The sequence below is a fragment of the Henckelia pumila genome, chromosome 4 (assembly GCF_033568475.1).
Source record: "Henckelia pumila isolate YLH828 chromosome 4, ASM3356847v2, whole genome shotgun sequence".
Taxonomy (NCBI): Eukaryota; Viridiplantae; Streptophyta; class Magnoliopsida; order Lamiales; family Gesneriaceae; genus Henckelia; species Henckelia pumila.
In genome coordinates this window covers 78,372,983-78,389,913 of record NC_133123.1, presented here as the reverse complement: position 1 = coordinate 78,389,913, position 16,931 = coordinate 78,372,983, and the positions used below count along the sequence as shown (strand labels likewise).

Genomic DNA, 16,931 nt, shown 5'->3' with positions numbered 1-16,931 from the left:
TTATATATGATATATAGCTTACAAAATCATGCATATAACAAAAATGAAACCACTACTCCTCCAATCAAACAAATAAATAAAACATATGATTATCAAGAGAAGAGTTATTTAACAAAGAGAATACTACATTATAAGCCGCAAGAAATTTCAACACACATATTAACCATAATTTATCAATCACTAAATAATGCGAAAAATTGGGGCGGAGCAAGAGCAGGGGCAGGAGCATTTAAAACTAGATAACTACATACCAGACCACCATATAAGAGCTCCTAAAATCCTTGTTACTTTACAAATAATAGATTGTGTGTATGCATAATTCCTAGATGTGACAACACCTAGACACTCACTCAAAACTGGTTTAAAGGAAAAAATTTCAGTTTTTCCCAAACAAAATATCTCCAGAGGGTAGTATAACTTCTTTACATAGATCATTTTTAATTAAAACGCACTATTACAAAGAAAAATCTACAAAGAAATACACCAGATTGACAATAATGACAACTATTCCATAAGAATCTCTTGCACATAAAATGGATGCATTATAATAATACGCTGCAATTACATGGAGAAATACTGAAATCATTCAAAAAAAAAAGCCAACTTATTGCATACAAACTCTTGAAATGATATCGTCGTCAAACAAGATCAAAACTATACCTAATTATAGAACCAATTTTGCTATTTCCCATGTTTTAATTTGTTCTTGGGCAGTAACTTTTCCAAATTTGAAAATTCAACCTACTCAGGACTCGGCCATATTAGAAACCTTGTTCTACTCTGTCGTTGGGTATGGAGGTAGAACAATTGGATTACAAGGAAGAAACTAAGAATAAAAAATAACTAGATATTACAAATTTTCAAATTTTGAGTGGATATGATTAAAAACCTTATTCATTAACTAGACTAATACAGAGAATGGAAGCACAATCTTTGTAGTGAAAATATAAGTAGGTAAACCGTATTGGACATGCAAAACTATGCTATAAACTCGCTCAAGAAATTGATTGTTAATTATTATGTTACATTATTAATAATATAGATTAGTATTCATATGCACAACAAATATATTCTTGATTATTTGATTTATACATGACCTTAATTATGTTGTAAATATCTAAACATCGGTGTCTATAAAAAAATTTAAGAATTGAAAAAATAAAATTAACTTGAAAACAAATATTGAAAGCTAGCAGATAGATTTCTTGAACAATATAAAAGACAAACTAATGTATTAGGCAGGGAATAAAATTTTAATCCTCAACTCATGTGTTTATCTATACACGACAATTGATAATATTGTGTTTTTTCCTTAATAATAAATTTATTTTATATATTTAACTTAAATTTTTCAGATTCTTTGGTACCATTTAACTGATAATAAGGAAGGTAACAGTTCTTCCTCGATTGCATATGCCATAGGATTTTGAAGCACTACAGATCATAACACTCTCGAGATAGGCAATACGAATTGAGAATTAAAATTAACACCAGAAAATGCTTGTGTCAAAGAACTTTGTGCTCGGTATAGAAATCGGCATCGACGGAATCATGGGTGTGAATTTCAGAATAAAAAACTTTGATGCCTTCGAAAATTTCAATATCTACAAAGAATCTTGTGCAGAAATACATACATTAATGAAAATTATCCGCGACAAACAAGAACAAACCTTTCTCAGATTAAATTTGTCTTTAGAACATAAATCTTTTGTCAAAGCACTTTGAAATCGGGATAGAGAATGACATTGACAGGATCATGAGTGTGAACCACGAAATCTAGAGCATATTTTTAACTTAAGATATAGACAATTTTACGTATATTTGTGACTCAATCTGCCTATTTCAAGTTACAAGCTAATGCATCCCCTCCACCAAATTTATTAAAGCTTGAACCATAGTGCCATTATTTACAGAAGCAAGACCAATATCTTTCACAATATTAAACCAAAAACAAGCTACAATATAAGGGAAAATCACACGTACAAAAGGGGCCTTTAACAAGCTACCAGACGCATTCAAAGCACACAAAAGAATCAACACAAGCATACTGTACCTGAGATCCGCTGCAAGGATGAACGATGTGCACGACCGAGAGGCGGGATTGAGTTTAAACATCGAATAGATACCATAATAGAAGGCTTCAGATCTTGGGCTTTCGAATCCAAGTGTTAGCGAGCAGTCTTCGGCGGCGGTGGAAGGCCGAAGACTAGACTTCAACGGCCTAGGGTTTTAGAGAAAATGGGGATGGCGGTTGTTTCTTCTTCACTGATGAACCACCGTAAGAATGATAAAGTGATGAGCAATTTTTTTATCCGGCTCTTTTTTTTTTACTTCAGTACATATAAATTTTCAATTTTTATTTATTTATTACTTCATCAAATTAACTATTGCGAAGTAAAGTGTTACCAAAATTTATTAGTGAAGCCCGTGTTTTTTAAAATCTAAAGTAGAAAATTATTTTTTACTTCGCTAGTGTTATTATCGAAGTCTATTGTTATATTTTACTTCGCAATTAATAATCGCCGAAGTAACCAGTGGCGAAGTAAAAACCCAAAATTCTATTAGTGTGTACATTGAAAGAGAATGAAAGATAAAAATCATGGGACAATGTCCTGACAATTTTTGCACCAGAAATAACTATTATTGCGTGGAGGGATAATGGAAGGATATCACATTGTTGGATCTGGAATACGAGGTACTCCTTGTCGAACCAACATAGTTGCAGAAGTGCCGGACTATCACTGCCCTCATTCGTTTTAGCGACAACGGCAATGGGACATCCATCTCTCACATAACTCTTGATCCACATATCGAATTGTAGATGATCGTGGGTTACCGTTGCTCTAACTCTCTTTTCTTCAAATCAGATGAGGTAAATATTGGTTAGACTTCGACAGTGGAGAGCAAATTGATCGTGGCCATTTTCGGCAAGGATCGCGTGAAAAAAGTCAACGGTGGATCTTTTCAATTGTCTAGCAGAAAATTGATCGGGTGAAGGAGAATGCATACGATTTTTCTGGGTTGGGATTTTTTTTATTTATTTTGATAATTTGATTGGTCCATTAGATTGTTGGTTTTTGGGTTAGGATTTTTTTATTTTAATTTGGTTGACTAATTATATTGTTGGGTTTTTTGGGTTGATATTTTTTATTATATTTTATTGGTCCATTAGATATTGAAATTATTTATCAACAAAATTACATTCATTTTTAATTTTTTCCCAAACTATTGGTTGAAAATTTTGATCCAAAGAAATAGACCAATACGCTCGCCTCTAAATTGATACAGTTTTTTTTAATGAAACCAATGGACTCATTATGTGCTTATAATTTTTTTTTTTATTTTTCCGACACATGTCCCGTATGTTACATCCCATTTTTTGTGTGTTCAAAGGAATGGAGTTATGGAATCCCAAAATTCTAGAGGCCAATCTTTTCATTCTCCATCCTGATATATCACCATGAATGGGAACGACCAAGCGCCGAAGGTCCACTTTTGGTACATTGACAGAGAAGGAAAGATGAAAATCATGGGACAATGTCCTGAAAATTTTTGCAACAGAAATAACTATTATGGCGTGGAGGGAAAATGGAAGGATATCACGTTGTTGGATCTGGAATACGAGTCACTCTATGTCAGAGCAACATAGTTCCAAGAGCGCCGGACGATCACTGATCTTGTTCGTTTTAGCGTCATCGACAATGGGACATCCATCTCTCACATAACTCTCGATCTACCTATCGAATTGTAGATGATCGGAGATTACTTTTCCTCTGACCCTTTTTTCTTGAAATCGGATGAGGTAAAATTTGGTTAGATATTGAGAATGGAGAGCGAACTGATGGTGGCCATTTTCGGCACGGATCGGGTGAATGGAGTCGATGGTTGAACTTTTCAATTGTGTGACAGAAAAATGATCGGGTGAAGGTGAATGCTTTCGATTTTCTGGGTTCATCCTTTTCTATTTATTTTAATTATTTGATTGATACATTAGATTGTTGGTTTTTGGGTTAGTTTTTTATTATTATAATTTGATTGGTCAATTAGATTGTTGGGCTTTTTTAGGTTGATGTCTTTTTATTACATTTGATTGGCCCATTAGGGGTTGTGTTACTCCATCCCCGGTCTGCACTGAGAGGATTGAACATAAAGTGCTTGGAGGAAACTTGGGTTCTCTACTTCTCGTTGATCTATCTAAGATAAATTAAAATTATACATATTCACTACTAATATGGTCTCATAAAGTCACGAGTGTTACACCGTCTCATACCCGATTCTACCTTATTGGGGAATCCCCAACCCATGGGATCAAATCATCATCCCCGTCTCCGTCCTCATTGGATTGTACCTTATTGGGGAATTCCAACCCTTGGTGTTACAAAATTTCTTGTTCGAGAATTTATAGCTAACATTGATCCAGTCTTTTTATGAAGCACATCCAAAAAATCCTAACCCCAATAAACACAACCTGAAAAATCGTCCCCTTCATCTTCACCGATCTGTTTTCTTTTGCCCTCAAACCCTTTCATCATATCCATTCTCTGTGCCGAAAATGCAAAACATTCATTTCCTCTCCAGTGTTGATGCGAAGACCGAACCTCATCCGATTTGAAGAAAATCGGATCAGAGCAACTCTAACTTCAAATCACCGAGAATTTGAGAGATGGATTGAACTTAATGTTAGGGATGCATGACCAATTGTTGCAGTGACAAAAATCAACCAAGGCAGTGATAGTCCCAGCCTTCTGCAACTTTGTTGCTTTGCCAAAAATGCTTAGTGTTCCGGATACAACACTCTCAAATCATTCCTTTCTTGTTGCTTTATTTATTCGACGAACACACCATAGTCATTGTTTCTATGGATAGATATTTGATCCTTATGTGTTTGAGATTCTACGATTATGTAGAACTGGTTATAGGGTGGGGGTATAACTTTGAGACGGGTATGAGGTCGACATATTTGTCCCCACCTGCCCTACTGTCAATGTATAAATGTCAAAATAACAACCGAAGAAGAATTATCAACCATTGGATGATCGAACAAATATCAGATGAATACCCAAGAAAAATATCCTTGGCTAAGATGTCATATCATATGAGTATTTTTTCTATTTGAATTAACTAAAAAAACTATTCCACAAACATGCACAATCAACATTTTTATCAGCATTATGGTAAAGCTATCAGGAAATCAAAATTCTCAGTACCAAAAGTAATAATTAATTCCAAATACGCATCAATAACACTAAAACATTGGACATAAAAAACGATATTTCTATTTTACTGTAAACATGATGAAAACTGTACACAAATATGAAATATCGTTGTTAACTAAGTATGTAAATAATTCAATGATTTTAAAAATATTAATAAAATACCTGAATTTATGTTTACAATAGATATTATTGTATTTGTAACCATGGAACCTTTGAAACAAAAATATGTTGTCACAATTTCATCTCTGACTACAATGGTTGTGTAACCAACAGTAGAAAAACCAGATTCAAAATTCATACCTCATCTCATAGAGTTGGAGTGTGGTTTGAAATCCGAGTCTGGCACAAGGGCGGTGTAAAGACGGAAAGTGATGTACTCATGAATACTAGCACAGAAAATCTAACTTTGAAACAAGTTCTGTTCTTTATATCGACTCATATATGTGGACAAATGAATGGAGTAACGGAGTTTGTAGGTGAATTTTTTTTATGCTTCATCTCCTTGAAACAACAAAATGTATGAGAACGGTCAAGTCCCGAATATATATTTTTTGTATTTCGGGTGCGAAGATAAGACCAAAATCATAAAACAATCTCGTGATTATTTTGGTAACAAAAATAGCGATGATCAGGTGTTTTTTAAAATAAATCAAATAGTGAAAATGAAATGATGTCACATTGTTGTATATGGAATACCAGACACTCCTTATCAGAGCAACATAGTTGGAGAAGGGTCAAACGATCATTGCCCTCGTTTGTTTTTACATAAGGTTTTGATGTTCAAATCACACTCAATGTTTATGGTATTTTGATATAAATAAATGTCCAACTTTGTTTCTGTCTCTAGCTCCGATTATGTATGGACATTTCAAGTGGGGATGGAGATGAGGACAGGAATCACTGCAGAATCGAGACTCTTCTATAACCGCCCCATTGTCACTACTACAACGGGGATAGAGATTTGATCCCTATGTGTTTGGGATTCCTCAATTAGGTAGAACTAATTATAGGGTGGGGTATAACTCGGGGATGGGGATGAGGTCGACATCAAAGGCCTCAACCGCCCTATTGTCAATGTATAAATGTTTAAGTAATAGCCAACGAAGAATGATCAGCGATTAGATGATCGATAATTATTAGATGAATGCTCAATCAAAAATTTCATGGCTACGATGTCATGTCATACGTGTAATTTTATTGTAGTCATTCAAATTTGTTGTTTCGATCATTCGTGTTTAGTCTACCAGATCAGTGTTGCTGATTTATTTCGAATTTCCAACCGATTTTTGAAAACCATATCCCGACACCATCATAGTTGGAAGAGAATTTGGGAGAATTGTAGAAGGTATTTCTTATATGTATGGTATTGCCTTGAATCCAAATGATGTAGATATACACCCACTAGCAATTATTTTTTATGGTGACTCGTTAACTGGTGGCCAATAAACGGATTTATTTCAGGAATTCTGGGATTAAATATAGTGATATTCGCTCGTGGAGGTGGAGGTAGAGGTGGTAGCCTGTTTCGACCGGACGTGACTGTTAGTAGTAGGTCTTGATGTCCATGCACGCTAAGTGTTATTGCATTTTGATAAAAAAAAAATTGTCAAATTGAGCTTTGAATATAACTCCGGGTGAGGTATGGAAATTTCAAGATGAGATAGAGATAGGGATGATGATGACCTCGGGTTAATGGCTACTCTATCTCTGCCTCATTGTCACCCTTGCAACGAAGATAGAGATTTGATCGCCATGGGTTGGGGATTTCAAGATTAGGTAGAACTGAGGATGTGGTAGGGTATAACTCGGGGGCGTGGATGAGGACTGCATCCACGTCCCCACCCTACTCTATTGTCAATGTATCAATGTCATAGTAACAGTCGACAAAGAATTATCAACCATTAGATTATCGACAGATTATCAAATGAATGAGAAATCAAAATTTATGTGGTTATGATGACATATCATACGAGTAATGATATTGTAGTCACTAAAAATTTTTGTCCGATCATTCGTGTTTAGTTTTCAGATCTTTTGAGTCGATTCATTTCCAGAATATTTCATACCGGTTTTTCAAAATTCATCCCGACACCATCATAGTTGGGGTGAGAATTTGAAAAAATTGTAGAAGGTCTCTCTTCTATGCTTGGTATCGCTTTGAATCCAAATGATGCGGATACACGCCACTGACGATTGTTTTCTGTGGTGACTTAATAAATTTTTGGAAAATACAATTTAGTTCAAGAATTATTTTCTTTAAATATAGTGATTGTCGCTATCATAGGGGGAGGTAGAGATGGTATGCAGCCTATTTCAATCAGGTGTTGGTGTCACCAGCAGGTATTTATGTCCATGCCACACTCAGCGTTTATGACATTTTTATGGAAATGTCCAACCTTGACCCCGACTCTAGCTATAAATCTAGCTCCAAATGAGGTATGAAAATTTCAAGTACGGATGGAGATGGGGACAAGGATCACCGCGGGTTCGGAACTCCTTCATCTCCACCCCATTGTCACCCTTGCAACAGGGATGAGAATTTGATCCATGTGGATTGAGGATTCTCCGATTAGGTGGATCAGGTGTTGTGATTGGTTGTAACTCGGGGGTAAAAATTCATAAATCAGATTTATTCATCTCCAAAAGTTGAAGCTTCTTCAACTTTGATAGTGGTTTGACCCAAATACTAAAATGAGAAAATTAACTAAAAATCGTTATTATTTTTTGCATATGACTTTTTTAGTTGGAAGCTAAGGATACAACATTTGGTTACTTAGATTTACTTAAATATGTCACTTCAAAATTTCATTTTCTGAGGATAATCTTAAGGGGTCAGTTGCAGCATCTCTGTTGAGTATGTTTCCTACCCATGAACAATGAATTTCTTCTATCAACTCTAACCTTTATATAAAACATTAATTTTCTTTAAAAAAATATACCGCAAGCCTCTAGTAATCAGTAAATAAAATAAGTTACTTCCGAGGACTTGATTTAATATAGGTTTACTAAATTCGATTAACGACATCAGGTTCCGTTTTCATAAAAATATATATATTACTAATGAAAGTGACCCCACTGACTGATTCAGTCTGCGCAAAGCCTTCACTCAATATATTTTTTAACAAAGACTACACATTGCAGGTCAATAACCAGACAAAAAATATTTAACTCAAAAAATAATTTAGTTTCCAACATAAAAATCAGATATCAAACTAAATAAAGCTCACATATGAAACTAATTCTTAGAGAATGAGGAATCCAAACATTATGAAAATTTTAAATGAAGTCAATAGCGAAACCACTAAGTATATTTGTCAATCCCAAATATGTCCTCGAGCAATACCAAATCAAAAATAAAAAAAACATTCACTATAAAAATCAGTAGAATATTCTTACTCATCATTTTAGCAAAACATAACTGAAGCTCAATGCTCATGTAGTAGAAATCATGAATTCTTTAAATCACTTGTTGTTTTCTTCAAAAGGTCAAATCATTTAGCATTAGAGGATAAAATTAAAAAAATAAAATTACAACTGCCAATAAAAAATCTAATGATAAAGCAAACATGACTTGCCAAAAGTGAATGTCTCATCAATTTTGATGACAAATGAAAAAAAAAATTTTACTAATCGCACATCAGTACGCACTCACAGATTGTTAATAACACAAAACTTATCTTCACAAACCCCCCCAATACCCACTAAACATTTGACCACAACTTTAGGAAAAATAATTTGAAAGTTTAAATAATAGAATCAAAAGATATATGATACATGTCCAATACACAGTAAAGATAGGAAAACTAATCTACGAACATGCACAATCAACATTTTACCAAAATTATGGTAAAATCTATCAGGAAATCATAATACACATAACCAAAGTAATAAACAATGTCAAATACACATTAATAACACTAAAATATTGAACATAACCAAACAATATTTTTACTTTACCGTAAAAAAAGATGAAAAATGAACAAAAATATGAACTCTTGCAGTCAACTAATGATGTAAATAATCATATGATATTGAAAATACTAACAAAATATCTAAATTTGTGTTTACAACAGATATTATTATTTGTGTAACCATGGAATCCTTGCAACATAAACATGTTGTCGCAATTTCATCTCTGACTACGATGGTGGTGTAACTAACAGTAGAAAAAACGGATTTAAAAGTCATAACTCAGCTTAAGGAGTCCGATTGTGTTTCGGAGTTTGAGTTTGACGCAAGGCGGTGTAAAGGAAGAAAGCGATATATGTATCAAGACTGAAATAGAAAACCTAACTTTGATGCAAGTTATTTCTATTCCATCGGCTCCTCTGTGTAGACCATGGAATGTAGTAACGGAGTCTAGAGACGAATTTTTTTATGCTCCATTTTCTCGAAGTTACACCATGTATGGGAATGACCAATTTCCGAATACCCAATCAAAATCATCAGAAAATCATGTGATGATTTTTGCAACAAAAATAACAATGATTGGATGCTCCTCAAATAAATCAAGCAGCGAAAAATGGAATGATATCACATTGTTGAATATGGAATACCAGACATTCCTCGTCGGAGCAACATAGTTGGAGAAGCGTCGGATGATCACTATGCTCGTTGGTTTTTGCAGAAGGTCTTGATGTTCATGAAGCCACACTCAGTGTTTATGGTTTTTTTTTATAGAAATGTCTAACTTTGACCCTGTCCCTAGCTCTAAATCTAGCTCTAAATTAGGTATGAAAATTTAAATTAGGGATAAAGATAATGACGAAAATCAGCGTGGGTTTGGGACTCTTCCATCCCCATTGTCACCCCTACAACGGGGATGAGGATTTGATCCCCGTATGTTTGTGATTCCCAATTCGATAGAAATAGTGATGGGGTGGGGTATACCTCGGGGACAGGGATGAGTTAAAAATCCACATCCCCACCCGCCCTATTGTTAATGTATCAATGTCAAAGTAATAACCAACCAAAAATTAACCATTGGATGATTGACCAATTATCAGATGAATTCCCTATCAAAATTTTTGTGGTGGAGATGGCATATCTTACGTGTAATGTTATTGCATCCATTCAAAAATTTTGTTCCAATAATTCGAGTTTAGTGTACTAGATCATTATTGCTGATTCATTTCCAGAATCTTTCCAACCGATTTTTGAAAACTTCATCCCAAAACCATCATAGATGGGTGAGAATTTGAGAAAATTGATGAAGGTATTTCTCATATGTATGGTATCGCCTTGAATCCAAATGATATGGATATACGCTCACTAGCGATTTCTTTCTTTGGTGATCGATAACTGGCTGGCCAATAAAACGATTTAGTTCAAGAATCCTGGGATTAATTATAGTGATTGTCGCTCTTGGAGATAGAAATATAGATGATATGCAACCTTTTTCGACCGGGGGGTTAACGTAGCAGCAGGTTTTGATGTCCCAATGTTTATTTCATTTTGATAGAAATTTCCAACCTTGACCTGACTCTGGCTCTAAATCTAACTCTTAATGAGGCATGAAAATTTCAAGTAGAGATAGAGATGGGGATGAAGATATTCTTGGGTTAGGGGCTCTTTCATCTCCGCCTCATTGTCACCCAGGCAATGAAGATGAGGATTTGATTTTCATGGGTTGAGGATTACCTGCTTAGTTAGAACTGGGGATGGGGTGGGGCATAACTCGGGATGAGGAAGGCATCCATGTCCTCACCCCACTATATTGTCAATGTATCAATGTCATAATAACAGACGGTGAAAAACTGTCAACCGTTGGATGATTGACCGATTATCAAATGAATGCCCAATACAAATATTTAATGTATAAGTTAACAAGAAAAGAAACTGCCAAAATATGTGCTTCAGCATAATTCTTTATCGTATCCCCAATTTTTTTTAAATATATTTTTTTAAAGTAACTTTTAATTAAGCTGAAGCGTTTATGGCCAAACTTGATATAAAAGTTGAATATGCGAATCGTAATTAACATTTGTAAGTGTGATTGATATTAAATTAAATATGTAAAGCAAAAAATATAATATATACCTCATAAAATTAATGACATCTCTGGCATGGATGTCTGAAATTAAGTTAGGGCGGTCTGCCGTTTGTGTCAAAATCTTGAATAAAAATTTTTAATGTAGACTTTTTTTTTGGAGTTGGAGGGAAGGAAGATATCCATCTTCTTCAGTGAATTCTTCTTGATGGTGTTTATTTCTCTTGTGTATCAACAAGTTATAGTAAGCATCAAGGAGTTAACTGAAATATGGTATTTTTATACATATTTTTCTAAATCATTTACCTAAGTTTCCTACATATATATTGATAGATAGAACTGCTATTTATTAATTGCATAGACAGATTATTTGAAAAAATCATTACTAATACTTAACAATAAAATAATTGTAAAGGCCCACATACGGCGAAGATATTTTATTGTTGTCGGAAAAAGGGGGAGGGGGGATTTTTGTAATAATTGGGTTTCAAATCCTAAATCTCGTCCCAAACTTGAGATATTAATGTCAGATAAGCTATACATCATCGTTTTAAATATAGAGCTAAAACAATAATATTTGCTTTATCCTCAATAAATTTATTGCAATAAATATATATGATATATTCTACAAGTTGATGCCCTAATCAACAGGGGAATTACAAAATAAACTTCAATGTGGGCTTAACTTTTTAAATGATATAATTTACCTATTTTTTTTTAATTTTATGTTTAAAGCCTTTTGGAATAACAAAATTGCCAACAAGAAAAATATTATTTTTAGGTGAAAATGATATTTTCACGTTATTAGAAAAAGATGAATGATATTGTTAGTTATTCACAAATTGAAGTATGCATACAACACAAAATGAAAGATAAATGTCTTTCTATTTATAAACTTTGTTTTAATTTCATCCAAACAATTTTAAATCCTAGTGATGTTACTAAAAATTAAGGTTCATGCATGCTATATGTTTACGGAGGGTCACACAATGGAGCACACATTGTACTTAAAATTATATAATTATCTCATGACATGCTTTTTCGAAAGATTATTTTTCAAATAAATCTAGGAACTATTTTGTAACATCAAAACGAACGTGTAATACACTACGTGTACACAGGTAGCAATTTCCAAAAATTAATTAGCCAAGCTACAGTTCACTCTTTAGCATAAAACAAGTATTGCACTGGGTGAAACTAAATATTTCTTGTATAATATAGTAATTGAACAAAGCTTTTGAGACATATATATATATATATATATATATATATATTAAAGCATAAATGACTAGATATAATAATTGAACCAAAACTTTTGAGACATATGTTTTTTTAAGCATAATGAGTGATTTTCATTTAACTTAACTAAAAAAAAACAAAGACATCGTTTTTGAAATTTTTACATTGTTAGAAATATCATATTTTCCTTTTCAAAAGTAAGAAATTAATTATATAGCTGAAAAGGATAGGGTTATATTGTTAGAAATATCATATTTTCCTTTTCAAAAGTAAGAAATTAATATAACTGAAAAGGGTAACCCTAAATTAAAGTAAGTGGACTAGTAGCATACAAAGTGTTAACCTTTTATATGAAAATACCGATTGAGAATGAAGGATCTATTTTGAGGAAGGTGCCAATGTCTTGACATTTAATTTTATTAAAAAAGAATTGGAACCCCATTAATTCCAACAATAACGTAGTCTGTCTTCTAGTATCATGGAATTCCAACAATCAAGATTCCACCACTCTTCGAATCATTGTTATATATAAATATCTAAGTCTATTTATATTCAAAAAATAATATTTAACACTATTTCATATAATTTTTTATTATTTGCATGTATATCTATATATGTTTTCATGCTACAAAAATATGAGAATAGCCAGTCTCTTAAACCCCTTTATTTGATTATTTATTGTCATATTCGAGTACAAAAATATTTCAAAATTTTAGTTCATCTGATAATTTATTAGGAATTATTTTTTGGTCCATTAAATTTCTTCATTTTGAGTTTTGGTTAGTATTTAAAGTTTGGTAAATTTCTATTCGATAACAGTGATTTTTTTTTTTTTTTTACATAACACGAAACATTACTGACTCTTATTCAAACTCACTTCAACAACTAGACTAAGATAGACAAAAACTAAAAGTTAATAAATCAAAATTTGAATGCTTAATTAGTTTATCAAATTAGATTAAATCAGAACAAGTTAATTGGTGAATAAAAAAAAAAGTTATTTTCTCATTTTATGACTTGAAATGGCTATATATACTGCATATGTACACCCCTCCTATATATATGTGTGTGATTTGAACCTCCTATATATCTTTCCTCACACAAGAAAAAAAAAAAGGGCACTCTCTCTAATTTCAAGCCGATCGACCATCTTCTTTCAACTCCTAAAATCAATGGCTTCCCTCGTAATATCTACCATCAAACCACACGATTATTCTATCAAAATTCCAGTTTCAAATAAATCTTATAGTCTGATAAACGATGAATCGTCTTTCAAGAAAACAGTTGATGTTTCTGAGAAAACGATGAAATTAGTTAAAAATCGGAGCTTAACTGTTACGAATGTTGCAACAAAACCCCCGACAGTCGCCGCTCCGACCGATCAAGTTCGGGGAAATGATCAGAAGCTTGTTGCATGGACAAGCGTAAAGCAGGAGAGATGGGAAGGAGAGCTTGATGTTCAAGGAGAAATCCCCTTATGGCTGGTACGTAATATATATAAATTAAATTTTGTTCTTAGTTCTTACACATGTATATTCATTCACTTGTGATCACTTGTTCGGAGCTAGCACAACTTATATTAGAATTATTATTAGTTATTTTTAATTCGAAAATTAAAATTTTATGCATAATTATCGGTAACATATATTTAATTTGAATCAAAAAGAAAAACATGTAAACAAGTGTGTGAATAATATGATATCATATTTATGAATTATTTGGTTGGTGAATCTCTTAAAAAAACAAGGTAGGCGAAGATTACATGGGATGCATGTCTCATTCCAATTTAAACTTTTTATGCATGTAAAGCCAATCTATATATGACCATATAATACCGGTTAACTATTTTATATATATTACAATTATTAAATTAATTGATTATTATTATTATTATCATAACCACTTGGTTCCATGCAGAGTGGAACATACCTAAGGAACGGCCCCGGCCTCTGGCACATCGGAGACTACAACTTCCGCCACCTCTTCGACGGCTATGCCACCCTAGTCCGCCTCCATTTCGACAACGGCCGCCTCGTAATGGGCCACCGCCAGGTCGAGTCCGAAGCCTACAAAGCCGCCAAAAAGAACAACAAACTCTGCTACCGCGAATTCTCCGAAGCCCCCAAAACGGACAGCTTCTTATCCTACATAGGGGACCTCGCCAAACTCTTCTCCGGTGCATCGTTGACCGATAACGCCAACACCGGTGTCGTAAAACTCGGCGATGGGCGGGTCGTTTGCCTGACCGAAACCATTAAAGGGTCCATCGTCATCGATCCGAATACGTTGGATACTATAGGGAAATTCGAATACAGCGATAACTTGGGGGGATTGATTCATTCGGCACATCCGATTGTAACGGATACCGAATTCGTGACGCTGTTGCCGGACTTGATAAATCCGGGATACTCGGTGGCGAGGATGGATCCGGGTACAAACGAGAGGAGGTTCATCGGTCGGGTCAGCTGTCGGGGCGGGCCGTCACCTGGTTGGGTCCATTCTTTCCCCGTGACGGAGCATTACGTGGTGGTGCCGGAGATGCCGCTTAGGTATTGCGCACAAAACTTGCTCAAGGCGGAGCCGACGCCACTCTTCAAGTTCGAGTGGCATCCCGAGTCCAAAGCTTACATGCACGTTATGTGCAAGGCTAGTGGCAAGATTGTAAGTACCTAATTTTAATTATATATATGAAAAAATGGACTATTTTTTTTAATTTTTTGGAATTAACATATATATGAAATGAAATGAAGGTGGCAAGTGTAGAAGTTCCATTATACGTGACATTCCATTTCATAAACGCATACGAAGAGAAAGACGAAGAAGGGAGAGTAACCGCGGTCATCGCCGATTGCTGCGAACACAACGCCGACACCACCATCTTGCAGAAGCTCATCCTACAGAATCTCCGATCCTTTTCCGGCCAAGACGTCTTGCCCGACGCTAGGTAAATTGACAAGTTATTTGACGGAAACCCAATTAAAATTTTTTTTTATATAAAATATATAATGTGTGTGAGATATTTTGAAATTCCAAAGTACGTAATAATACAAAATTGCTTGCGTATAAAACAGAATGGGGTCGTGCTGATCCTCAATGGCCGGCACAGATTCGGCCCTTTGCTTCCATTAATTACAAAAATAATACTAATAATAATAATATTATTATTTGACTAATTATGAAAAATGCTCCCACCACACCACTTTCGATCAATATTCTTCCACGGTGAAAGCGATCGGGCTATTGGATTTGCTGCCCCATACGTAATCTTTGATGCTCTGCATGCATGGCCTTTACTATTATATATATATATATATATATATATATATATATATATATATATATTACATTGTAAGCAATCAAGAAGACGTTACGTGTACGTATATAATTTTATGCCATAACTTAATCAACAATATATATAATTTTAAATCTAATAATTCTGCATTAATCTTTGATCATCGATTGATATTTATATTATTCAAGATCGTTAATTTGAGAGTTGCCCTTTTCATATAACTATATTATAAAATTTCAAAATGAGATTAAGACATCGTTTGGTATGAAAAATAACACATTGATTAATTAATAATCATTGTTATCTTTATATTTTAAATTCATGTATGATGAACCGAACAGTGCTTAACTGGTTAATTTGAATGATTAGGGTTGGAAGATTCAGAATTCCAATGGATGGAAGCCCATATGGGAGTCTAGAGGCAGCTTTAGAACCAAATGAGCATGGGAAAGGGATGGATATGTGCAGTATAAATGCTAATTATTTGGGCAAAAAATATAGATATGCCTATGCTTGTGGTGCTAAAAGGCCTTGCAACTTCCCCAACACTCTTACCAAGGTCATATTCTCTTATTTCACAATACAGATTCCCTATGTGAATATTCATATATATTTTTGCTGATTTTGATATTTGTAATTTGTTCAGATTGACTTGTTGGAGAAAAAGGCGAAGAACTGGTGCGACGAGGGTTCCATACCCTCCGAACCTTTCTTTGTAGCACGCCCCGGTGCCACAGAGGAAGACGATGGTGAGACGAATTAATTCTGTTTTGTATATGCATTCCTTCGAGTTTCTAAATGGCTACCTGTGTTTCGAATAGGAGTCGTAATCTCAATGATCAGCGACAAAAACGGGGAAGGATATGCTTTACTTCTCGATGGGTCAACGTTCGAAGAAATCGCTCGAGCAAAGTTCCCGTATGGTCTTCCATATGGACTACATGGATGTTGGGTTCCTAAGAAATGAAGAACTTGCGAAAAAGCACTCGTGATATAGTACTGTTTCTCGTACGTCCAAGTGTTGGTGATTTCAATCACAATTCGGTACATTTTACCACGTTATTAATATGAAAGTCACCAATAATAAGATGTAAGAAGGGTTGAATGCAGGAGGCACTTGTTACGTATCTTCTCCTTGGAATAGTTTGTTCTATATTGTAAATTTCATTGCAGTATAGGCAGCACTTGTTCTATA

The 16,931-nt window shown here is 34.2% G+C and overlaps 1 protein-coding gene across 1 annotated transcript; it reads left to right on the top strand.

Moving 5' to 3' along the window:
- The first annotated feature begins 13,555 nt into the window (after nucleotides 1-13,555).
- Nucleotides 13,556-16,931, top strand: LOC140866371 (carotenoid cleavage dioxygenase 8 homolog B, chloroplastic). Its single transcript, XM_073271348.1, has 6 exons — nucleotides 13,556-13,928; nucleotides 14,362-15,105; nucleotides 15,195-15,388; nucleotides 16,106-16,295; nucleotides 16,383-16,485; nucleotides 16,558-16,931. Exons 1-6 carry the CDS (start codon nucleotides 13,617-13,619, stop codon nucleotides 16,701-16,703), a joined length of 1,689 nt encoding a protein of 562 aa, XP_073127449.1. The 5' UTR covers nucleotides 13,556-13,616; the 3' UTR covers nucleotides 16,704-16,931.